We start from the raw sequence: 25,940 nt of genomic DNA on the forward strand, positions 1-25,940 counted from the left end.
ATCCTTGCAAAACAAGGGCTATGATCGAGCGGATGGTGGTGTGTCGAGCAACAGGTGCAAATATCTCATCGTAATCTACACCTTCCTTTTGAGAGAAGCCTCCAGAAACAAAGCAAGCCTTGAACTTTTATGCACTTCCATCAGCTCCATGCTTGATTTTGTAGAGCCAATTAGAGGTGACAACTGATTTGTCCTAGGTCTAGGGACCACATCCCAGACATCATTCTTCATAATTGACTCGTATTTTTCATTCATACCATCCTTCCATACTTCTTCACAGCTTCTTCAAATGATGAAGGCTCATTTTGAATGATAGTGCTCATGGTAGTCAAATATCTTTGGTACCTGTTCAGCTTCTTGCTTTCACGAAAAGTCCCCCTTGGTGCAATGTGTCTCTCGGCATCTTCGATAGTTTCCCTAAGCCATGAGGGTCTCCTCTTGGACAAGGAAGGCTTATGAGGAGGATCAATAAGATCCACAGGTTCATCAACATCAGGCATCATTTCATCCTCTTTTTCACCCTGATTTTCGGTGTCAGCTTCTTTGTCCTTCCTCAAGATAGGAAGGTTGTTGATCTTCTTGAGGGCCATATTTTCGTCGAAAGTGATATCATGATTTATCTCAACTTCCTTTTGACTAACCACATAAATTCTATATCCCTTAGAATTTTCACTATAGCCCACAAAGATTCCTTTCTTCCCAAATGCACCCAATTTGCTTCTTTTCTCTTTCGGCACATGACAATATACGGGGCTTCCAAAAATTCTAAAATGAGAGACATCAGGTGTCTTACCAATGAACATTTCTTCAGGGGTCTTGGAGTCCAATGCTTGATGAGGGCATCGGTTTTGACCATACACTGCGTGTTTGCAGCTTCAGCCCATAGAAACTTCGGAAGGCCTTGATCATGAAACATGGCACGAACAACTTCTACAATAGAGTGATTCTTCCTTTCAACCACACCATTCTACTCAGGAGTGTATGGCGTTGTAGTCTCCCTCTTAATGCCAGCTTCTCTGCAATAATCTTGGAATTCATTGGATTCGTACTCGGTCCCATTATCAGTCCTCAATATCTTGATTTTCTTTTCGAATTGGTTTTTGATCAAGGCTTTGAAGTGTCGGAACCAGGTGAACACTTCATCCTTATTCTTCAAGAAGTAGAGCCAGGTCTTGCGATAAAAATCATCCGTAAAGGTGAGATAATATAGTTATCCTCCCAAAGAGTTTACGGGCATCATACCAAATATGCCGGAGTGGATCAATTGCAATATATCTGTGGTCTTTCTATTACTTGAGGGGAATGGTCCCCTTGTAAGTTTTCCTTCGACACATCCCGGACATACACCTTCATGCTCTACTTTGAACTCGAGCATACATGCCACCATTTGTCTTACATTGGGAAGGGACTTATAATGAGGTGGGCAAACCTCTGGTGCCATAGTTCAGATTGTAGAGATGTGTCACAAGACATGGCTCCCAATGGACTTCCTCCAATTTGATACAAAATGTCAACCCTGAACCCAAGAGTAAAAGCATCTTCAAAATTTCTTTTCCAAACACGTACCTTTCCATCGATGAATGCCACCTTGAATCCTTTGTCCTCCATTGCCGAGATAGATACCAGGTTCTTCTTGAGATCAAGTGCATATAGTACTTCTTGCAAATGAATAATGTTACCTTGATTCAATTGAAGGGTAAAATTCCCTACTCCCTTCACGGGATAGGTGGCATCGTCTCCAAGGATGATCCCCAATTTTGTCTCCTTTTCTATCAGATTAGAGAGGGCTTCCTTATATCCGGTGAAGTGCCTTGAGGCACCACTATCAATCAACCAATTTCCCAAAGTGTCTGGGGGAGAGGCAGTGGAGAGGGTCAATATAAGATAGTACTCCTTTTGCTTATTGTTAACAACATTGGATTCTTCATACCTAGAGTTCCTTGATTTCTTGGAGGGTCAACCATTTCCTTAATGTCCCGCATTCCTTTTTCCCTTGCCATTGGACCTGCCATTCCTTTGATCGTTGTTGTTGAAGTTGCCCCTGGAATGATTGTGATCATCATCATGCGATGTGTCCCTTCTATTTGGACACTCCCTTGCATAGTGGCCAAACTTATTGCAAACAAAGCATCTTCCCTTCCTTGTAATTTTGAATCCTGGTCTTCCTTGACTTTGCTTCTTTGAACTTGCATTGTTCTTCCTCTTGGCATGAGCGGAGAATGCAGTGGGGTTGCTTCTATTAGAAGGCATTTCTTGTTCCACCATTCTTGTTTCTTCTTGAATGCATCTTGACATCAATTCTTCAAACCCTGGAATTCAATCATTGTTGAGTATAGTAGTTCTAAATACATACCACTCAGGTGGGAGTCTTCCAAGGGTGGTGAGAGTAAGTTCCTTGTCAGGAATGACTTCTCCAATCAAGAGTAGATCATTCTTGATCTCAGTAATCCTCAAGAAATAGGATTGGATGTCCTCGTCCTTGCCCTTCTTAATATCCTTCAACTTATTCTTGAGAAAGAGAATTCGATTAGCATTACTAACCTTGAACATGCCGATCAGCTTGTCGTAAATCTCCTTGGAGGTCTTCAATTCAGAGATATAGGCTACCAAATGCTGCTTATCAATGGAATCCTTGATAATCTTCTTCGCTTTGACTTCAGACTTAATGTACTTGGTCTTTGCAGCAGAGGGTGCATTTGAAGGAGGCTTAGGGATTTTACCCTGCACATAATCCATCACTTCTTTTTCTTCCAAGGTCAAATCAAGAGACATCTTCCATCCAGGATAGTCAGATTTATCATGGGGTTTGTCTTTAGCCAGGAAGTAAGATGAAGAACACATTGAAGCTTTTGTCCTTGTCCAACTGTGTTTGGTGATTGCTCTTTCACTCTTGCTTGGGCTTTGTCTTCACCTCAGCTTCGATACCATGTTAATTTTAGGCATCGATGGTATTGTAACAAAATAACCATATAAAATACACATACTAAAAAAAAATCTCATTAATTAATCACATTAAGGTGGTACATAAGGGGTCTATCTGGCGGTGGGGATTAAAGTGTTGACACCCTAAGCATTAACTTAATCGGTGCTGGCATGCATCTGGGATCACCTCGCCATTAACGTGAAGGGAACTTGAGGTCTGTACATTGACCATCAACATTTAATGTATTACAGAAGGGTTTAGAATCTTAGATGGAACAGTCTCGAACTCTGACAGTTGGCACCATCCTCACCGTTGGATCGGAGAGATCCACGGTCTTGATGTCTCGGCGATTAGCTTGCAGGGTAATGCTTTTTGCGGTGAGGTAAGGGTCATTTGAGTTCTGCGATGACATTATTGTTTGGCTTTGCAACAGAGAACGACCCGGATGGTTGTAAGGCACCTCCTCCCGCCAGGACCATGTCGACAAGCTTTGCAGGTAAGGTGTAACAAATCTAGACTCTTCAGTATTGCTTGCTAATTTTCCTTTAAAGCTCCTCCTTTGATACATAATCGGATTCGTCCTTCTCGCTCCAGGTAGCAGGTCAATCGCTGATGGTTGGAGTCTCTGCAACGGAAGGAGTTGTTGGTTCACTTCACAACCAGAGTAACTTATTCAACTATTGCAATGAACTTTCGTGGTTTGATTTGATCTGAGGAAACCCTGATGGCAGCTCTGGCTCTATCAGGTACCCTATGCGTTTCACTGCTCGACAACTTCTGTCAGGTAAGTCATCCTCTGCACCGAAATTCACTATTAATTCTTTCTTTTTGATTCGCTTTCCATGTCTAATCTTGCGGTATGATTGTTTATGGTTCCAGAGAGATTCAGAATGAAACCCCTCTCTCACATCAGTTGTTGCGTTCAATTTTCAGGTTGGTACTCTTCCAGGTTGATCCTGGCGATTGTATTTTTCAGACTACAGGCCTCATTACTGGAGGGACTGTGCCATTTTAATGCATTAGAATCTTTTAAGGTGTTTAATGCCGGCTAGAAAGCTACGGCTACACTTGTAGTACTGTAGTTTTTGTGGATAAATGAAGAACCCGTTAAGATATACGATGTTATCAATTTTTGAATTGTTGATAAGGGTTTTACGGAGTTCTGTAGATACACAACTATGTTAAATTAATGTCTTTATGTATTTAACTCGTGGTTACCATTTTAGACCGTTCATTGTTTCATTCTTGTGAAGTTTTGTTGTGGTCAGGGTTTGAGTTCCAGGGTCAGGTTGGCCGCCTAAAATACTGTATTCATCTCGTGGATATTCGTTGTTTTGATTTTTTTGTTATGTTAGTTATATATATTTGATTTTGATGTAGCAATATGATTATCTTTGTTCTTTACGCCACAGTTTTGGGTAGCGAACCCTGTGTATGTAATTTGTGATTTATGGTGGTTGTGAATTTGTGGGGGATTCACCCAGAATCCCAACCCAGAGCCATATAACCTTCACAGTGTTTCTCTTCTTTCCATTCTTCTTACTGTTGAATGAAATTTCAAGGTTTCTGCCATTTGCTTTGCATTTTCCTAATACTGCCAAAATAGAGAAATACTTCAGAATTTCTAGGAATTCATAAAATGTCTACTCTGATTTCGGTATTCGAGGAGTTCTTCAAAATAATTGACATGCAGAAAATAAATAGGAACATTATTTATTCTGCTGTAATTCATTCTTATACTATTACTTAAATAGTTGGTGCATTCCTTTTGGTACTCTCTGGTGATCACAGATTCCCTATTGTCTTTACTTTAGTCATGCATCAGTGTCTGCAATACTCTGGACAGGCTAGAAATACAACAGAAAGCAGTATATACCTATTTAACTTTTAATAACAGTCTTACTGTAATTGATTTGCATGCTACTTTTTTACTTTATTATGCAAAAACAATTTAATCTTTCTTACTAGAGAGTACTTATCTGTTTTTCCTACTGTAAATATGAATATGCAATTATTTCCTCCGTCTGGAAGTCTCACCACCCAGCCATGGATCTGGCAATTATGTCCAGAACCCCCTCTGAGCTCTTCCAACTCCTATCAGTGGATGAGGACAGTCTGGTACCTTGGGCATCAAGACTATGTCTAGCCTCAAGTCTTGTACCCTTCGACTGTTATCCACAACCTCTTCCCACTGGTTAATTTATCCAGCTCAAGGAAGCTTTTCCACAGTAAGCCCTCATTCATCTATTTTCCAACCCCTTCCAGGGTTCTATCATTTCCTTTTTAAAGGATCATATGGGCAACTGCTTGTAACTGTTTTTTAGGAGTTATTAAACTGTTTCTTCAGTTCTTTTTACAACTGATCAAATTTCTTTTAATTAACAATTACCAAAATCAGTTCTGGCTTTTCAGCCTAATTCTTTAATAATTCAAGTTACAACATAATAAAGAAGAAAAACTTGACAGTAAATAGTAAAGCTTGGTAATAAGTAAATGTTGTGCATCACTGGGTGTTACAGGTATGTTCTATGCTTCAGAGCAATTTTACTTCAATTTCTTTATTAACCCAATATCAATATCCAATTTAGCAATCACATAAACATGTAAGTAAAATGTTGATAGAACATAAACATAAACAGTGGAAGACAAGCCAAGACAAGAGGACACAAGATGTGGTACCAACCAGAGACAAACCCCAATGTGGGGAAACCCTTGATCAATTCTTCTTATAGTCTTCAATAGTTCAGCAGAGAGAGACAATACAATTTACAAATCTGATATTTATAACAACAGTAAAAGAGCCCTAACCAGAAAAGTCAATGCTCGGCAACAGGGCAGATTTGACCCTCAACAATTTGGTGAACTTCAGTCAACTTCGGCCTCCAAACAGCAAGATGAATCAACCCTCAAAACAGCCTGAAATCAGCCCAGTGAAAATTTGGTCAAACAGTCAACCTACAGTGAACCCTACTTGCAGTCAACGTTTAGCCTTGATTTCTGAGCCTAGACATGTGGCCTATCCAAATAGAGAACCCTCACAAAAACGTAGTCAAAGGAGGTCAGCACATGGTCAACGCAGTCAAAACAACTTCCTGAAGTTTTCGGTCAAATCTGGTCAACGCAGGGACAACAGAAAAACAACCTTTCCTTCGCACGTGTGGAGAGAGAGAGAAGCCCAGAAATCCGTACCCAATCAATGAGGAGAGAGAGAGATGTGTGAAGTGTGTGTGTGTCCAAATGAGGCTAAGTCACCTTCTATTTATATGCCACATTGAGCATGAATAGACATGACTGTTGGGCTTTTGAGCCTACATAAGCTTGTTGGCCAACCTTGACAATTTGTCCATAATCAAAATAAATTCATAACTTCATTTGTATATGTCAGAATCGGATGACCTCTAGATCAATCCTACACCTCTCGGAGAGAGGAATCCAAGAAAAATATCAGCTGCCATAAATAAGATGAGCCATGTGGAGTTTGTCCCTAGTTACCAATTTTAACACAGCTTGTAGCATTGGTTTTGGACTCTAGAGGCCATTTAGAGCCTCATTAATTGTGTATTTTGTTGCTGATATGTATTGCACTTAGTGCCATTTTGATGTATTCACCTTTACATGGTATATAGATGAGAAAACTTTGCATATTTTGTCTATATTTGTTTGGAATCATGGTTTTAAATCTTAAAAATAGTTTTCCTCATTAAAAATTAATAATTTCATGTGTTTTCTTAAGGACCAGTTCATTGAGATCTGATGAGTTCCGGTTTGACCAGTTCTGGTTTGAAACCCGTTTGATAGGTGGATTGGTCCAATCACCAGTTCCAACTTTGAATACTATGAGTGCGAGTGGCCTTAGTGTGTTGCAAGAGGCAGTGTAATTGTCGGAACGAATTTCCAGACACTGAAAGGATTTCCCAAAGCCAGCAGTGTGCATTTCCAGTCACCAGTGCGAGCAGGAGGAGGAGGTGCAAATAGGCAAAGGAGGGCAGAATTGATTTTGCAAAAGGGAACTTGCAGTTCTAGTTATTTTTGCTAGTGAAGAAAAAAATTGCTAGAGCTTTGTTAATGAGAGCCAAGGTGCTGTTGTAATTCTCAAATTGCTGAAAATGTATTAAAAATATAAACCCTCATTTGTAGAACTAGTTTTCCCCACATTGGGGTTTTTCCAGGGACATTTGTCCAAAAGCACTAGTGTCAATTATTTGTGTGTGCATTGCTTCTCATTTCCTATATTTATTTGTGAAGATTGCAGTAGTGAATTAATCGTTATTTGTCGTAACAAATTCTGAAAACAAATCTCCATTACATAGAAGATTAAATTTCCAGTTGCTGCAATATCAGAGTAGATCTAAGAGCAGAGGGTTTGCAAGAGTAAATCAGCACAGGGCACAGGAAGAGAACGCCGACAATTTTAACCCAATTCAATTTCTCCATATTGATTTGTGTTTCACTACATTTCCAAATTTCCAGAGATGGCCATAGCAGGTTTGAGAGATTAGGACAGGTTAGATGGAGCCTCCAACTTTGGTGTGTGGAAGGCCAGAATGTCATTCCTATTGGATGAGCATGCAGAGAATGTGATTGTCATACTAACAGATCCACAATAGTAGGCCACCTACAAAAAGGAGAAGGCCAACCCAAAGAGGATTATCCTTGATGGAGTCAAGGATCATATTGTCTCGCATATCGCAGAGGACACAACGAAGCATATGTGGGATGTAATCATTAATCTGTACCAGAATCCTATAAAGAACAGGAAATTGATTCTCCGAGAGAATCTAAGGAACATCAAGATGCTCAAGGGCGAGGATGTTACATCCTATCTCACCAAAGTTCTACTTTCCTGAGATGAATTGGATACAGTAGGAGGCAAGCCAAGTGACGGCGAGCTAGTACATATAACACTGAATGGGTTTTCCAAGGAATGGAGCATGTTCGTCCAAGTGATTTTTGGGCGAGATACACTTCCAGGTTGGGATCGCCTATCGAGTGACTTCACTCAGAGGGAGCTAAGGCTCAACTTGGTCAATGGTACTAGTAGCAGCGACAAGACTCTGGAGGTGGACAAGAAGCAGGAAAACATAGCCCTAGCAGGAAAAGGGAAGGCGAAGAAGGGTTCAAGTAAGGGATCAAGCTAGAAAGGAGATAATAATAAGAAAGACTTGAGTAAAGTCAAGTGTTTTAGTTGTGGTCAGCATGGACACTATGTCAGCCAATGTCCTAATCGAAAGAAGGAAAAGAGGGGGAAGCAAAAAACAATTTTAGCGGATATTGAGGATTTGCCTTCCAGGCTAGAAGATGAATTCGCTCTCATAGCTTGCCTCTCTAGCTCCACGTCCACAAGTGTCTGGTACATAGACAGTGGAGCGTCAGCACATATGATAGGGGTTAGAGACTATTTCTCCAGCTACAAAGAAGAGGAGATGGACTTCCAGATACAGATGGGAAACAAGATGAAGTGTACTCCAGTTGGGAGAGGTACCATCAACATTCAGAGGGAGTTAGGCAAGAGCAACAATGTTACAGATGTGTTGCATGTGCCAAGTTTGGGCATGACCCTGATTCCAGCTTTTGCACTATAGGATAAGGAGTATGATGTCTACTTCATGGGGAAGAAGGTGTACATCAAGCACTAGAGTTGGAAGAAGGTCAAACAGATTGGGGTTCGAAGCAACAAGTTGTATAAGTTACAGTTTGATTCTCCAAAGGCACTAATTAGCAGCAACAACAACAGTAGCAGTGGCAACGATTTGGAAGAGTTATGGCATAGGAGGATGGGACACTTACATCATGGAGCACTGAAGTTGCTCAAAGAGACTGTGATAGGAGTTCCAAAATTGAGCACAGAACATGACGATGTATGCAGAGGGTATGTACTTGGGAAGTTCGCAAAGGTAGCGTTCCCAAGGAGTGACAGTAGAGCTAGTGGTGTGCTTTAGTTGATACACTCAGATATTTGTGGCCCATTGTCTACCAAATCTCTCAGGAATTATGAATATTTCATAGCCTTCATCGATGACTTCTCCAGGACTTGGGTCTAATTTTTTAAGACAAAGGACGAGGTCTTCAGTCGCTTCCATGAGTTCAAGGCTCTTGTGGAGAACATGACAGGTAAAAAGATCAAGGTGCTTTGTACGAATAATGGAGGCAAGTACACAGATAAAGCCTTCACAGGGTTTTGTGCGAAGGAGGGTATCGGGAAAGAGTGGACAACTCCATACAACCCACAGCAAAATGGGGTCGTTGAGCTTCTCTCTGATTTTTTTTCCAACTTGATGAATGTCGGTCAATTGTATCTTTCGTTACATTATTCAAATTTTCATTTTCTATCCAATTTGTTCTAATTTGATCCTTTAAATTGCGACTGAACCTATTTATAAAATAGAATCTATTGAATAAACTTTCCAAATACCTGGCAATGTTATATCGAATTGATTCATACTAACTCAAAGCATCCATAGCTCTTCTAGTGATTATGTCTGGAGTAAATAGACAGGTTCTTTTTGGTGCGATGGACCATTTATTTTCCTTATCCATTCTTCCTAATGAAAATTTTTGTTCACATGAAAAGCAAAAAAGTGATTTGCACTACACTGTTTATTTTTCATCAACGAATTATCATAAATGTCAATTGATGAAACAATTAGATCATTGGAGTTATCGTGCACAGAAAGTATTGTTCCGGTGTATTTCTGCCTCTATAATATGATTATGCCTATACCGAGTGGTGTGGCTTAGCAGATTGATTCGGTGAGTTCATATAGTGAATGTAAAGAGGAGTTAGAGTGTAGTATATCAGTCTTGGTTCGATATGTTCAAGCGAAAGAACAAGATGATTGTTGGAGTAGCGAGGGCAATGTTATATGACCAGGATATGCCCAAAGTTTCTATGGGTGAAGGCATGTAGCACAATAGTGTACGTACAAAACAAAGTTCCTCACAAAGCGTTGGGGAAGATAACACCAGAGGAGGTCTTCACAGGGAAGAAGCAAGAGGTCTGACAGTTCAAGATCTTTGCCAGCATAGCCTATTGTCATGTGTCGGTCCATCGGATGATAAACACACCAAATTGGATTAGACTTGCAGAGAAGGATTATTTCGTTGAGTATAGTGAAACATCCAAGGCATACAGAATCTATATTCTTGGTAGTAGGAGGATCATCGTGAGACAAAACATGAAGTTCCAGGAGGAGAAAGCCTTCAAGAGATCTCACAAGTTGCCAATAGATGATCAAAGTGGGCCGGCAAAAACTCCAAGGGTTGAGCAGCGTCCACTGGGATAGCAGAGTACTAGTATAGTTACCAGCATGAGCACTAGCTCAGGTGCAGGAGGTCCTATGAGTTCATAGCAGACGAAGCAACAGGGGAAGGATGAGGAGCAGGAAGCTCCAACCACCACCAGTGAAAGGAGTAGAGAGGTGCTTCAAACATTGAGAGATGCACAAGAGTTCGTAGGAGCTCCTAGGACGAGCACCAAAGAGCGCAGACAACCAGACAGGTACAAGGTGTTGGTGATAGAGGTCGTCGATAGAGAACCTTCCAGTTATGAGGAGGCTGCACAGCATCAAGTGTGGTAGGAGGGGCACAACTCCATCATGATCAATGATGTATGGGAGGCCATGACTAGTGTTATGAATATAATTCATAACAAGTAAATAAATAAAATAAATGTAAATATTAAATAACCAAATATTGGTTATGTTAAATAGTCATTAAGTTAAGTGAAAAGGCATGTCTTAAAAGACATGCCCATTCATGAAAGGGCACCTTCTTAGGTATATATGCGGGTCCTCATTGTACCATTTGAACATCACTTGTACATTTTTATATATAACAAATTATTATTACAAAATACCTCTTGTGTATTTTTACATTCAAGTCTACAAGCTATCAGCTTTGATGCTTCAGTGGTATCAGAGCTTGGGTTTTGACAAATATAGTCTCAAACCTCCAAGCATACGAGGGTTGTGATTGACCACGAGGCGCTACCTATATTGGTGGGGATTTTTAGATCTGTGAATGATACTATCCGACAGTTGTTGTTCCATACAAACCGAAGAGGAAGCCACGCAGACGCCGCCATTAAGAGATGTTGCTACCCCATCGTCGAGAGGTGTGCCTAGTCGAAGGGTCAATGACTATGGTCTGGCATCCATTCACACTAGCTCAGTCAAAATAAAATTGTGGCTGGGTCAATACATAATGCAATAAGATATCAACCTCCAACACCTCTTGCTCCTCTACCCACCCCGACTTTCGTCCACGTGGGTTATTTGCTGATAGCACCCGATTTCCATGCTCGACTGTCCCTGCCATCATTGACCTACTGCCGACATCCACATAAGTCACCATGTCCACATTCCCTGTCTCGTTCCTGTCCATCGTATAAACCCTTCCCCGTCTGTCTGCCTCCGCAACAAAGTTAACGCCCAAAACCGTTTCCCGTTTTCATGCTGCTCTTGTCCGCCCATCTATCATTACTACTACGTTCAACCATCTCGACAACCCTGGACCGTTGTTCAGATGCTGCCTCATCCGCGGCGCTCATAAATAGTCAACCCTTCCTCTAACGTTGTCATCATTCGTCCATCCCGTTGACCATCTCAATAGGTAAAACTTTTGCGGGACAAGTGGAGTGATTCGTCACGTACTTTAAAAAAAAGAGCGGACAACAATTCAGGGATACATATATAGATATATAACTTAATTAATTTATATAGATTGATTAATTTCATTAATTAATTTATATAATTATTGATAAGCTATATGACGAGACGAATGCCAGATTATATACATCAAGATGACTGACGCTAAGTGAAGAAAATCGGCAGCATTAAAGCTTTGAGGACAAAGCTTCTGAAGAAAGGGCTATGTTATGAATATAATTCATAACAAGTAAATAAATAAAATAAATGTAAATATTAAATAATCAAATATTGGTTATGTTAAATAGTCATTAAGTTAAGTGAAAAGGCATGTCTAAAAGACATGCCCAGTCACGAAAGGACACTTGCTTAGGTATATATGCGGGTCCTCATTGTAATATTTGAACATCACTTGTACATTTTTATATATAATAAATTATTTTTACAAAATAGCTCTTGTGTATTTTTACATTCAAGTCTAAAAGCTATCAGTTTTGATGCTTCACCTAGATTTGTGGATAGGTCAGTTGTAGACTCTCAAGATCAAGTATGCTGCAGATGGCAGCGTGGAGAAGTACAAGGCTAGGTTTGTGGCCAAGGGGTATGTGCAAAAGGAAGGCATAGATTATGAGGAGACCTATGCACCAGTGACCAGATACACTTCCATTAGGGTTGTGATATCTCTAGCAGCACAGATGGGATGGCAGATTCACCAGATGGATGTCAAGACAGTTTCCCAGTGCTTGAATGTGGTGATAGAAGAGGGTGTACATCAAACAACCAAAGGGTGTTGAGACATATGAAAGAGACACGCATGTATGTAGGTTGAAAAGGGTGCTATATGACCTCAAGCAAGCTCCCAGGGCATGGTATAGTCAGATAGAAAGCTACTTGCAATAGATGAGCTTCGTGAAGAGCGAAGCAGATCCCAGCTTGTACTATCTAATGGTAGGAGGTGAGCCATTCATCCTAGTATTGTATGTGGATGATCTATTCTTGACATGGTCATCAGGGCTCATAGAGGACTGCAAGAGGGACTTGGCAGCTGAGTTTGAGATGAAGGACTTGGGACTGATGCATTACTTCCTAGGACTAGAGGTATGGCAGACAAACAAGGAGATCTTCCTTGGGCACGGGAAGATAGATGCATTAGAGGATATTTTTGGTTTTTATATTTATTAAAACAATTATTTTTGCTAGTCAAACATTTTTGGTTTTTATATTTATTAAAACAAAAAAGGAATGGCCAAGCTTCTTGTGATAGCAACGATATTTCTTCTGCCGATTGCTAGAAGTGGAATGGGCCAGCCCTTAATTTGGCCACTGCTGTTGTGTGCATTCTTTGTGAAGAGGTAGAAGAGGGTGAAGAGAAGAAACGTATTCACGTAGGGATCTTTTTGTGATGGTTGATGACTAGTGAATAGACTTGGGAGATCCCTTATACATCTTGGCTTAGAATTTAAATCAATTTGAAGGCATGCTCCAGCAAAGTGACCTCAAATATCTCTAATTTTCTTTTGAAATGAGGAAATAAGCCAGAAATTAATTTTATAGAGTCTCTTCTGGGCCTTGTACTTTAGTTTGATGGATAGTTGGTTCAATGAGTCAATGTATTGTTGCACAGATTGACTTGCTAGCTGTCAAAACTGCAACCATTGTGCTAACATGGAGTCCTTGTAACCAAGGGCGTATAATTGCTTCAGAAAAACTGCTTTGAAGTTGTTCCATTGCTAGATAGTTTGTTGACTTGTGGTAGCAAACAACTGAAAATGGGATGCCCAGCATGTGAATGCTTGGTTGTCCAAGTGAACATCAACAATCATGATATTTTGCAGATCTTGTTGGGTCCTGAAATATACTTCATTCTCCTGCTCCATGTGTCCTATTTGGCAATTTGCTGCCATTGAATAATTTGTCAAAATGAGGTAAGATGTCTTTTGTGTTCAGCATGAAAGTGGATTGATAGAGTGGAATGGCTGTAAGTATATACTAGAACAGTGCAATCATGATTCATATCCTACATCAATTTTGCTTGGAATTTGTTTTGTCGCTGACGATGATCTCAAAATTATAGAACCAAGAGTTACACTAGAGTATAAAGTAAATAGCTAGACTAGGAATCATCACCCACATTATCAACTTTGCTTGGAATTTCTTTTGTTTGTTGATCTCAAAACTCTACAACCAGGAGTTACACTAGGTCTCAGTATAAAGTGAATAGCTAGACTAGTAACCATCGCTCGAATTATCTGTGAACACTAATAATTTTGCTCAGAGCAGTTATTCTATAAATAAGAGAAGTCCATCTTTTCTTTCAACCAAATCATAGGAATCAAGATTGCTTGTGTATATTGAATCCTATTTACTATAGAGGTTCTTATTCATTGACAAAAATACAGTACTTCATACCCGGCAGTCAAATGCAATTCGCACTGTGTGGACTTCAGCTCCACAGTGAACTCTTATGTCCACTCCAAGACTATCCACTCCAATGAGAAATGCCTCCTATAGAAACATCACAAACAACAAATGGAAAACTTTTCAAAAGTATCCATGTTCCCTAAAATTTGAATCAACATTTTGATCACCAGAGCCAGGAATAGTATTTATAAGACATCGCTAGTATTTGGAACTTTTATCACTGACTCTCAAACAAAACATGACTATGTATATAAAACTTATTCACATATAATACAATGACACGAAGTGATATGTAAGTTTTCAATACAAAATTTCTAATTTCAGCACATATTCATCAATAGGTTTTAGTTCTGAAAGGATCACTGCAATTGCTAGATCAGAACACATTGTTAAAAAAAATTCAGGATATTAATTTCCATGCTTCAATCAGAAATTATTCATCTAAGGGGGCAGCAAGACTCTGTGGAGATACTAGGGCAGATCGACCTAATTTTCTATGCCTACAAATCTGTCTGGAAACAACAGGAACGAAATCCTAAACTTCTGAAGCAGGTCGCAATCATTCTGAGGTTTGGAATAAGGGTATTCTATGACCAGAGGCCGAGGCAAAGTTCTGAAGTTAAGACAGTTTAAATTAAGGCAGAATAGAGGAAGAATCTAAGGGCGAAACGAGTCTGTCTTCAGGTGGGGACCCATGCAAGTTCAACCCTGAGGTAGCTGCAGTGGAGTCTGAGGCCAGTAGGTTGAAATCACTCTAGTAATTGGAAATGTCTGTGCCCACAAAATCGAGTACATTAAGACAGAGTGTAACCCCTTTTGACTGAATACATGCAAAATTGTACTAAAAAGCACTCATGATAACTATCTGAGGGAGGTTGAAGCTGAACAGAAGGTCACACAAGCAGATCAAGCAATCGCGTTGAGTCCTGTAGTGGTCCAAATCATACAGGTAGCATTGCGTAGGAGTATTCCGAGTAATAGTCGAAGGGCGAGTTTAAGATAAGCGTTGAGTCAGGATTTGTCCGTCATTTCCAGCAGTTGGCTACTCTTCCAGGACCTGACTTGTTGAAAACCCTAGGTCATTCATTCCAGGCTTGCAAGAAGTGATAATTAAATACTGTTTCAGGCTACCTTTTAGTGCTAGACAAGTACAGTTGTTCACCATTAGTTCTAATTGATTTGAATCTTGTTCTGGATCTTTTACGGGAGGCATTACAATACTGTGTTAATGAATTACTGTTTTCATGTTAATTGATTGGGCTGCGTTATTGTTGGAACTATATTGATTACTGTGTTAATTATTCTCATGATTGAATGAAAAAGGGAAATTTTTGTGGTGAAACCTTAATTGTATGCAGAAAACCCTAGGCAAATTAAGAAGGAAATTGCCCTAGAATATTACAATTTACCTGTACCTTAGAATTATATATGGATATACAATAATTTTGCTAGTTTAAACCGTTGTCTTTTTGTGTCAAAATCTCTAGAAGTTAGTCCCTACATATTGATATAGTTATCTAGTTAATAATGGTCATCTAGACTATAGACTTAACCATATTAAGAAAGTCACTTTATGATGACTTAGTCAAAATCATGTATTAGTGATGTATTAAGAAAATAATATTTAAGGCATTTTAAGACACTAAGGTTGAAGCATCTAGGGACTATACACTTAGGGTATTTTTCATTCCTTTACAATAAAATTTTATGTGCTCTCTTCATTTCATAATCTAAGTATCTCTCTTCCAAGTTCTCTTGAGTTCTTGGTTTCTTTTTGTTTGGTTTATTTTTATTATATGGCATCAAAGCCACAATGAAAGGGAGTTGAAGCAAAGTGAAGGACAAGGGATTACATAGATCAATGACAGACAAAGTATTGTTGTTCGATACACATTGAGAAATCAAAGAATTTTTGGGAAAGAAAACTAACTATATTTTGTTGTCGTCACTTTTAAGCAAGGATTTTTTTTGGAAAAGAGAGAAATACAATTCTGGTTTTAGAAGACGAGCTAGGTTCATTTTCTCTTATTCAAAGCTAGGTTGGTTTTCCAGAAAATTTAAAACAGGAAAAAAAAATATGAGAAGAGAACAAAAAGGAAACATTTTATCTGATTGGGCAGCCACCAAATCATATAGATTCATATGATACCCAACAACAGCAGTATATATGGATGACCATATGAATAGCTAGTCATTGTGCAAATGTACGGATGATCATGCAAACATTCAAATGTTGAGTGAAAATTCCAATCCGAGATGAATAACATCCTTATGATCTCAATTAAATAGTAACTAGGTGAATTTAAGTAATGCTGAAATTAAATTTCAAACCATAGCATCAATAACACAATAGCTAGTAGTCAATTTTTGTGATGTGCCCACTCGATAAAATTTGCTACACCATTTCCTTTTTGCAAACTTTGGCATGATTAGACTTAGGAGAAGTGGGTTAGGAGGACCCCACTTGGCATTTTGGGATTTGATGGCCACAAACATTAGGGAAAGGAGAAAAATTAAAAGGGAAGTGGAGTGTAGGGGCCACACCAAAAAAGAAATTCGAACTCCCTTGGGCAAAATTCGTACTTGAGAGAAAGGGAGGGAAAACGAGGCAATGGTGTTGGAAAATATAACTAGTTTCAGTCTTCATAATTGTCATTGTACTCATGTCAAGATGTATTTCTTATGTAACAAGCAAAAGAAGAAAGAAAAATTATTATTTTAAAGCATGTGTTTTATTGTTGGTAACACTTAGGTTTTGCCTTAAGATTGCAGTAGCAAGCCCACATTATTCTATTCTCATTGTTCTAATCAAATTTCCTATTATTAATACAATGGCTCAAAATTTGGCTCATATTTCTGGTATTTAATATTTGTGCTTGTATGTTTCTGAATTATGTAGTTGTAGTAGTTCATTGTTTCTGTTATTTGCTGAATATTCCTATTAGGAATATTACAGTGGTATCAGAGCTGTGATCTGACCAACTGTGGGGAAAAACCCTTTCTATGACCCTAGAAGACGAGCAGAACATAACCTACCAAAGGCATAGATACTGGAGTAGAGAAAGGGAATTGCAGATTAGCCCTGATCTGGAGGTTCTTGAGCAGGAAATTGTAGAAACAGACATGGCGGATACTAGCAAGGAGGATGCAGTCTTCCAAAGTGTCTTGAAGGCTTTGAATGATCTTGCAAAAGGGCAGAAAGAAATAGTGGAGGCAATAAGACAACAGAATTGTAATTGGGGCAGCCATGGGGAGCTCATCACAGGAGAAGGTTTAGGCACATCCCACCATATTGATAATACCAACCCTCAGTGCCACCCTCACATTTACAGTGGGCCACCCAGATCTACTATGCCCACATTTTTTACTACAGGAACCAGTGGAAGCCAGTCATGGATAAGATGCCCTTAGGGGATTTCTGCAAGTATCAGTCTCTGGGAGAAGAGTTTCGAATTTCTCTGATTTTCAAGGACTTTTGATAGCTCAAGCATGGCAATAAAGGCAAGGGATTTGATGGGTCATCTATGCAGAGTACAGATTTGCAGCGCACAGTTGGGAGATTGTTCCTCCCTACTTTTGATGGCTATTCCAAGTGCACCGCTAGGGCAGGGGCTGAAAAACTCGACAAATATTTTCATCTTAACCAAATGACAAAGGCCGAAGCCATTAAAATGGCAACTTTGCACTTGGAGGGAGATGCTCATGATTGGTGGTTCCATGGGCTATCTATGTTGGGGCATGCTAGTGTGACCTCTTATGAGGATTTTACACGGAGGGTGATGGAGCATTTTGACCTCAGGTACACTTGAGAGAGTTGACCCAGCTCAGGAAGATAGACAACCTAGAGCATTACATAGCAGAGTTCTTGAGGTTGTTAGTGATGGTGCCAGATCTATCAGAGGCCAGGAGAGTCTTCCTGTTTGTGGATGTTGAAGTTTCTAAGTTTACTTAGTTTAGAAACCCTTCATGCAGTTTTTCTCATTTATTCCTACCTACTTGTTATTATTCTTTAACAAGTTATTTACAAAGTAAATATTGAAAATAAACACTAGTGCATGCTCAACATATTACAGATCAGCAACTAAAAGAAACAAGAACAAACACACCACATGACAGCATTATTTTTGGACCAATGTCCCCGGAAAAACCCAATGCGGGAAAATTGGTGCAGCTATCTGAGGGTTTTCTTATTAAGCAATATCAAAGTACAATCTGGGTGCCGAAACTGGCCTACCCAACAGAAAATTTCCTTAGCAGCTATACCTCACAGATTGAGAGAAATCTCCTGGCTAAAACCCCAGAAAATCCTTTCGGCAACTCTTCAGCACAAAACTGCTCTGCAACCCCAACGTTTGCCCAATCTGTACTGCGTTAGCCCCTCTCTGTCTTACGTTGGCCCTGGATCAGCCTTTCTTGGCTTGCATCAGCCCCAAGAGGCCCTGCATCAGCGTTCTAGGCCTCTGCGTCAGACACGTTGGCCTCTCTGGTGCTCTCCCCAACACTTGGCTGCCTCTGTGTGGCCCTATGTGAGCCCTTGCTGGCTCTGCATCACTCTCCTTGGTTGCTGCGCTGCTCTCCCGACACAATCTCTTCCTTCTCTATTTCTCTATACTCAATGCCCCTCAGCTGCTCTCCCGATCACTGATTCTATCTCTCTTAGCAAACGCCGCTCTAGAGAATAGAATGACTGATCATTTGGTGTTTTCTCCAAGTGACCCTCAAGTCTCCTCTTATACTTTTCCTATTGACATCTCAACGGCTGAGATTAAGTCCCTAATCAAAGGCTAATATTAGATCTGGCTTGATCCATGTCTTTTGGACCACTCTAACACGGATTCATATTAACACACATTAATATTTTATTTTCCCTAAGTCCATTAAAAATATTAATTATTTTAATATCTCCTGATATGTGTACAATTTGCCCAAACCCTTTCTGGGTATTGGAGATCTCATGTGCCCCAACCTCTCCACCAAATTTCGTCGCTAGAGTACATCCGATGCTACCCCAAATCAACACTCCCTCTTAGCGAGGACTATGCTCTAGCAATACTCCTCACTGAGTATTACTCTGATCATCCGGCATTGGTACCTGTGCTGATGCTAGGCCTTCTTGCCGACCATCCTCTGCACTGCTGCCCATGGTTCTGCCATTGCCATTGTTGCATCTGTAGGACAACTCCCTCTGCATCCGTGCTGCTGCTGGTCCTTCCTCCCAACACTGCATCTGCACTGCACCTCCTCTCATCATGTTGCATCATGCTGCCCACTGCTGCACTGCAACTCAGTTACTGAGAAGAGAGTAACTGATCTCCCAATCTGACCTCCCTATTGGGCTAGAGACACGCACTAATGCTGAACCTCCCTCTGTCGCTGACAAGTGCTCCCTCTTTGACCTCTGTACTACTGCAACAACTCCTTGCATCTCGCACTATTGCACACCTCTCTGTGTCATCCTGCACTGGTGCAACACTCCTGCGCCTCTTGCACTGCTGCAGCCTGCTAGCCTCGGGCTGTCTCAGGACTCCTGCGCTGTAGCTCTCTTTGCCACTCCATCCGCATCCGTCTCTACCCACTCAGCCAGTCCTGCCACTCCTCGTCGGGGCTCCCATAGCAAGGTCTAATCCAAGAGGTTGGGTACCTCAAGGATCCTGCCCCTCATTACCTGTAGTCCGCCTGACTACAGCTCGATGTCTCCCAACTTTCGCTCAAGTGGCGCGTGTGCACTCATGGCACGATCATCGTCTGTCAAAACTTCCTTCTCTGCCCGTGTTGGCGATGCCTTAGTCTTAGAAGACTCTCCCTTACTCTTTTTCCTTGGGCACTGGGTCACATAATGACCCATCTCCCCACAGTGGAAGCACTTGATCTTGGAGAGATCTTTCTTCTTTTGCCTTTCGTGCTTTCCCTCAGATGCTAGGGCCACATCCTCCTCCTCCTACTTGACCTTGATCTCTCTGCTGCTACTACCTGTCTTTGACTGTCATCTGATCTCTTCCTGGTGAAGAGCTGCCCACATCTCGTCCCAAGGTAGGAGAGTCCCTCTACCCAGGATGCTCTGGACAAACACTTCCCACTCTTCTGAGACAGCATTCAGGGCTGTCCTCACCATAAGCTCCTGATCCGGTGTCACTCCTATAGCAGTCAACTAATCTCGGATCTCATTCAGTCCTCCAAGGAAGGAGTCAATTGTTTGACCCTTCTTCATTTGATATGACCTCATCAGATTCTCGAGCAGCGTTCTTCTCTGCACAAAAGTACGCTGGTATAGGTTCTTGAGAGACTCCCACATCTCAACTGTCGTTTCCTTCTCGACTATATGTGGTACCACATGATCCTTGACCCCGTCAAGGATAATGCACTTGGGCCTCGCGAGTCGCCATTGCCTCTTCGTACTTGTCATTATCATTTGGGTCGACTGGTATAGCTATTGTCTTCAAGGCAAAGTTCTTGACATGATTCCTTTCAAGCACTGATAAGATTCTGGCCTTCCAGACTGCGAAGTTCGATGCTCTGTCCAGTCTATCCTAGTCTCTTACCTCATGTAGTGCCATGATGCTCCTCTACTTCCCTCCTGGAAGTTCTCTGTTTGACTCCTCTGAGTCTCTACTTCCTATCTGGAAGTTCTCTTTTGGACTCCCTATGAGCCCTGATTTCCCTCCTGGAAATCCTCCTGTCGCTTGTCGAGATGCCCCCTACTCTGATCGTCTTGTGCAACTGCACTGCTAATCCAGGTTCCTTGGCTAGAAACCCTCGGTAACAACTCCTCCGGCCTTGCTCTGTCAGGTACTGTTCTGACTACAATACCTCACCAGCTCCACTCTGCAATATTTCTGCAACCTTCTAGACTCCAGCAACTACCTCTTTGTGAACTGCATCAGCCCCTTTCTGCTTCACGCTGGCTCTGCGTCACCCCGGATGGGTTTGCATCAGCCCTCTAGCCCTCTGTGTCAGCAATGTTGGCCTCTTTGAGGCTCTGCGCAGTTCCTGGCTTCTTCTGCGTGGCTCTGGCTGGCTCTACGTCACACTTCCTTGGCTTCTGCACTGCTAGAAACAGCTTCTGTCACCTCGGGACATCTGTTTTCTGCTGCTATTGCTCTACTCGGCTGATGTCTTTTAGTCCTCCTATGATCTGCAATCACGCTCTGATACCATGTTGAAGTTTCTAAGTTTACTTAGTTTAGAAACCCTTCATGCAGTTTTTCTGATTTATTCCTACCTACTTGTTATTATTCTTTAACAAGTTATTTAGAAAGTAAATACTGAAAATAAACACCGGTGCACGCTCAACATATTACAGATCAGCAACTAAAAGAAACAAGAACAAACACACCACATGACACCATTATTTTTGGACCAATGTCCTCGGAAAAACCTAATGCGGGAAAACTGGTGCCGCTATCTGAGGGTTTTCTTATTAAGCAATATCAGAGTACAATCTGGGTGCCGAAACTAGCCTACCCAATAGAGACTTTCCTTAGCAGCTATACCTCACAGGGTGAGAGAAATCTCCTGGCTGAAACCCCAGAAAATCCTTCCAGCAGCTCTTCAGCACAAAACTGCTCTGCAACCCCAGTGTCTGCACAATCTATACTGTCAGCCCCTCTCTGTCTCACGCTGGCCCTGCATCAGCCTTTCTTGGCCTGCGTCATCCCCAGGAGGCCCTGCGTCAACTTTCTGGACCTCTGCGTCTGTTAATTTTAGGTATGTTCTATGCTAGAGCAGTTTATTTCAATTTTCACAGTTAGCTCAATATCTTTTCCAGATTAGAAATCACATCAACATTAAAGTAAACTGCAGATAGAACATAAATATAAATTGCAGAAGACAAGCCAAGACAAGAGGACACAAGATGTGGCGCCAGCCAAGGACAAACCCCAATGTGGGGAAACCCTTGATCAATTCTTCTTTTATGTTCTTCAAAGTTCAACAGAGAGAGAGAGATAGTACATTTACAACAGAAGTCAACGCTATGACTTATTTAGATATGAGAATAGATCATCTCCTATAATGATGATACATGAGATCAGTTGACGACATTCTGCTTCCACTGATTCTCCAAGGTGACGACTTCACCTAACATAGTGTTTCAGCTTGTACTCATGTTGCACCCGTCACTGCGCTACACCTAGTCATTGAGCTGCTCCCATCTACTCCCATCATCATGTTGCTCCTTGCTAATATGCCCATCATGCTGCATCATTCATCATCATGCTGCCCTTTACTAACATGCCCATCATGCTGCTGTTATAACTTCTTGTTGCTTCATCATGCTGCAACACTATACTTCTGTTGCTTCATTATACAGCCATATGCATATCAGCCTTAGCTGCTTGCTATGGCTTGCAGCCTAGCAAAGCAGCTAGGCTATAGTTCCAGAATCCTCCAATCAGTCCCAAACTACACAATCCTTCTTTTGTCATGTTGTCACCTACAACAATCCGAATTCATACATTGTCCTTTCTGACCTCTTTATATTGTGGCTCAGCTTCCTTGCAAACAGTCCTATCATGCCCAAATAGTCCTTGAATAGGCCACGCTGTCACCTACAGCAATGTGACATTATGACACCTGTTTAGATGACTGTAACAGGTCTCTTAGGGCTACGTATAGGATCTTCTAGTTGCGGAATAAGGGCTGCACATAATAGTAGCTCTAAGACCTTTTCTTGACAGCGTTTGAAGCTTCTTCAGGAAGCATATAGGTCTTCCTTAGACTGCGTATAAATCTTCTTCAGTGTGGCAGATTAGGGCTCCTCAACAGCGGATAGATGAGGTCTCTTTTGACTGCGTTTAGCCCTCCTTTGTGCAGCGTATTCAACTGCGGATATAGGGCTGTATGAAGACCTTCTTTGCTACGTAATAGGACCTGTGGTAGGGCTCCTTCCAACTGCGGCTATGCCTCTTTGTGACTGCGGATAACGAGTCTGTTTCTTGCTGCGTATAGGGTCAATAGACAGCAGATTCAGGCCTTCATTTAGTCTTCACCTTTACTGTGTTTAGGGCTTCACGTGGCTGTAGTTTAGGGCTGCGTATAAGGCCTTCACCATCACTACGTTTAGTGTATGGTAAGATCTCCCTTAACTGCGGCTCGGATCCTCTCCCTTCATGATATAAGGTTTAGTACGTAATAAAGTAACTTTATGACTTTAGGATACGTTAGTTGTATATCCTACATTCATAAGCGTAAATGATTTGCTTAGTGAACCATCATATATGAGTTTAACTCCATTGTAATAAATGCACCATTTATTCATTAATAATATCATATTTGTGTTATTGTGATTATCTTCCCTGACCTTAGTTATGCGAATCAATCTTATCTAGGATTTCCTCAATCAAGGTTGCTTGGGAGCAGGAAGCAGAAGCGGGAAGCGACATTTTCAAAAGCATCTGGGTCAGAAGCGAATTAGGAGCAAATTTTTATATAATATATATTTATATACTTTGATGCATATATGTCAACAAAAGCATATAGAATGATGAATTAGATATTAAAAAACATCAAAACATGGATTAAACATATAACATCAATCATCTAGAAGTTATAATCTTCATCAACCGCGTGTCCACAAGTTACAAGTTCTCATTTATATAGCATGTAAGGGCGCACATAACCAAAATACCATCGAGTGCAATCCATCTCTGAACCGAAAATACATCAACAAATACGTTGTAGATGGCCTTTGGCATCCAAAAAAATCATGCTACAACAAATACTTTATCATGAAAATCGTTACCTATCTTGGGATCTTTGTCATTAATATCACCCTCTAAGCAATAACATAAGATAGAAAAAAAAGTAGCATGTCAAGTCAAGATTTTTCTTGAGTGATGGGTACATTTTTAGTAGGGTCATACTAGAGGATTTCAACAACCAATGTCGCTAACACCAAGGTACATAGAGGGCTTGGTGCTCTTGATTAAATACGAGTTCCATACCCTAGTACATGACAAAATCCAATGGAAATATTGCAATCCCCCCAATCCTGAAATCCTGAAAAACTAGTAAGTTTGTTGAATTTTGAGTGAGATCTAAAATTCTACTTTCTCCATATGAAATCCAATGAAGTCGAAATCACTCTCAAACATCTTGAATCATTTCATGGTAATGTTAAAAATTTAAGTAAAATGAAAGATAAAGGAGAATGTCACTTTTACTTTAAGAATTTAGCATTACCATGAATTTCATATCAATACTAGGGCCATAGGTTTGAATATTAGGCTGCCCAACTCAAAAACTCTTGTTTCTTTGAAAAAAATTGTGTTTGGAACATCTTTGTGAAAAAGCCAGGGGCAATTTTTTTTTTTTTGCGGAAGTGCGCTCTTGTGTTGCTCCCAATCCGCTCCCACTCAGAGCACGCTCTCGCATTGCTCCCAATTCGCTCCCGCACAGAGCGCGCTTTGGGAGCAGATTCGGGGGGGGGGGCTGCTCCCATGCAACCTTGTCCTCAATAAGTGATCTCACTCATTTTCTAATATGGTATTAGTGCATGGAAGAGTTTAGGAGTCTGAAGCCATATCAAGAGTCTTTGGCCTTTGAAAGACAAGGCTTCTACTCTTGTGACTTCAATAGTCTGACAACCATGAATTTTGTGTCAGTGTGAAGCCCTAGGGATTGTTGCCAACAAAGATGGATCACTAGCGTGTTTTCTCAAACTCTATAAAAAAGGATTTCGACACTCTTAGTTGAATAAGGGAGAACCATTGTAGATGGTATATAAGGTGATACTCAACCAAATACAACATTATACCGAAGATACAATTGTAGCAAATCATCTAAAGACAAAGGGGAGACAAAATGTCATTATTGCAAGAAAAAGGGTCACACAACTTGGAATTATAGATTTTGGGCCAATGATGTTCTGAAGGAAAATTTCAAAGGCAGACTGCATGTAATGCATCCATTGTTGAAGATCCATTAGATGTTGACAATAGTGATGATATTACTAAAATAAGGGCATTTTACATATTTTTAAACGCCCACACATGCAACTCAACATGGATGGTTGCCCAAATAGTTCGAGATTTGGTGGATCTTGGAAATTATCCCTTATCAGGGTTTTGAGACTTGCAAGTGGATTATTGTCCAATAATGAGGTTATGAGACATGCATGTGGATTGTTATCCAATAATGAGGTTATGAGACACACATGTAGAAGGTTGTCTATTAAATTGATTCATTAGATTTATTAGTCAAGAGTTCAAGGAGGTAAAATCCAAGAATTTGCAAATTCACCTTGGGAGCTACACTATTACGAGGGTTACAAGGTAACCTGATGGAGCTCTACCTAGTCCAACAAGGCAACCTGATGGAGCTCTACCTAGTCCAAGAATTGTCTTCAAAAAAGAAGCTTCTAAAGAATGATTGGTTTTGAAGTTTTATTGTTCAATTAGTGTGTTATATATACAATTAATATGTTTTTCTTTTAGTACCTATTACCACAAAATCTAGTAGGCCTTAGAGAGGAAAACCCTACTAGACAAGTAGTTATACCAAGTGCCAACAATGGGGCAATGGCCCACTATCCCCACAGCCAAGGCCCCATGCTCTTTACAAAATATCACCAATGGGAGGAGTCCTGATAAGATATGATCACCTATGAACTATATTCTAAGGTTAAGGTGCAAGGTGATAGGCTAGAATCTCTCAAGGCTCAAATTTATGGCATCAAATTTATGGCACAAGGCTTCAAGAAGCAATATGCTTTCTACAAGTCACCTAGGAATAAAATGCACAAGACCTAGTGTTTTATTGTTTTTCTAGATTTAGTTACTCCCAAGTTCAAGGCAATAAGGAGAAAAGGCTTCTTGTGATATACTTCAACAAGTACTAAGCTCATACAACCTTCAAGGAAGTCACCAAGTTGAGGAAGAATAGCTAGGGTTTCCCTCTTAAGAAAAAGCCTAGGGCAAGATATTTTATGGATAAAACTTATGTGGATGCCGACC

At 40.6% G+C, this 25,940-nt stretch overlaps 1 protein-coding gene across 2 annotated transcripts in view; it reads right to left on the reverse strand.

Annotated features, from left to right (window-relative positions):
- Positions 1 to 25,940, reverse strand: part of LOC149153483 (uncharacterized protein At3g49140-like) — a 297,229-nt gene that overhangs the window by 6,681 nt on the left and 264,608 nt on the right. Inside the window, exons 11-12 of one of the 2 annotated variants that reach the window (XR_016262519.1) lie at positions 13,978 to 14,073; positions 5,732 to 5,839 (exon numbers count right to left, since the gene is read on the reverse strand). Coding sequence is in view for 1 of the 2 variants with exons in the window: in XM_089439338.1 (XP_089295464.1) it covers positions 13,978 to 14,073 (96 nt within the window). In the remaining variant the exon portion in view is untranslated. The remainder of the gene's footprint in view (positions 1 to 5,731; positions 5,840 to 13,977; positions 14,074 to 25,940) is intronic. The other variant, XM_089439338.1, reaches the window with a different exon arrangement.

The sequence above is a fragment of the Pinus tabuliformis genome, chromosome 9 (genome assembly GCF_031772625.1).
Source record: "Pinus tabuliformis cultivar Carrire ecotype Pingquan chromosome 9, CPIR1, whole genome shotgun sequence".
Lineage (NCBI taxonomy): Eukaryota > Viridiplantae > Streptophyta > Pinopsida > Pinales > Pinaceae > Pinus > Pinus tabuliformis.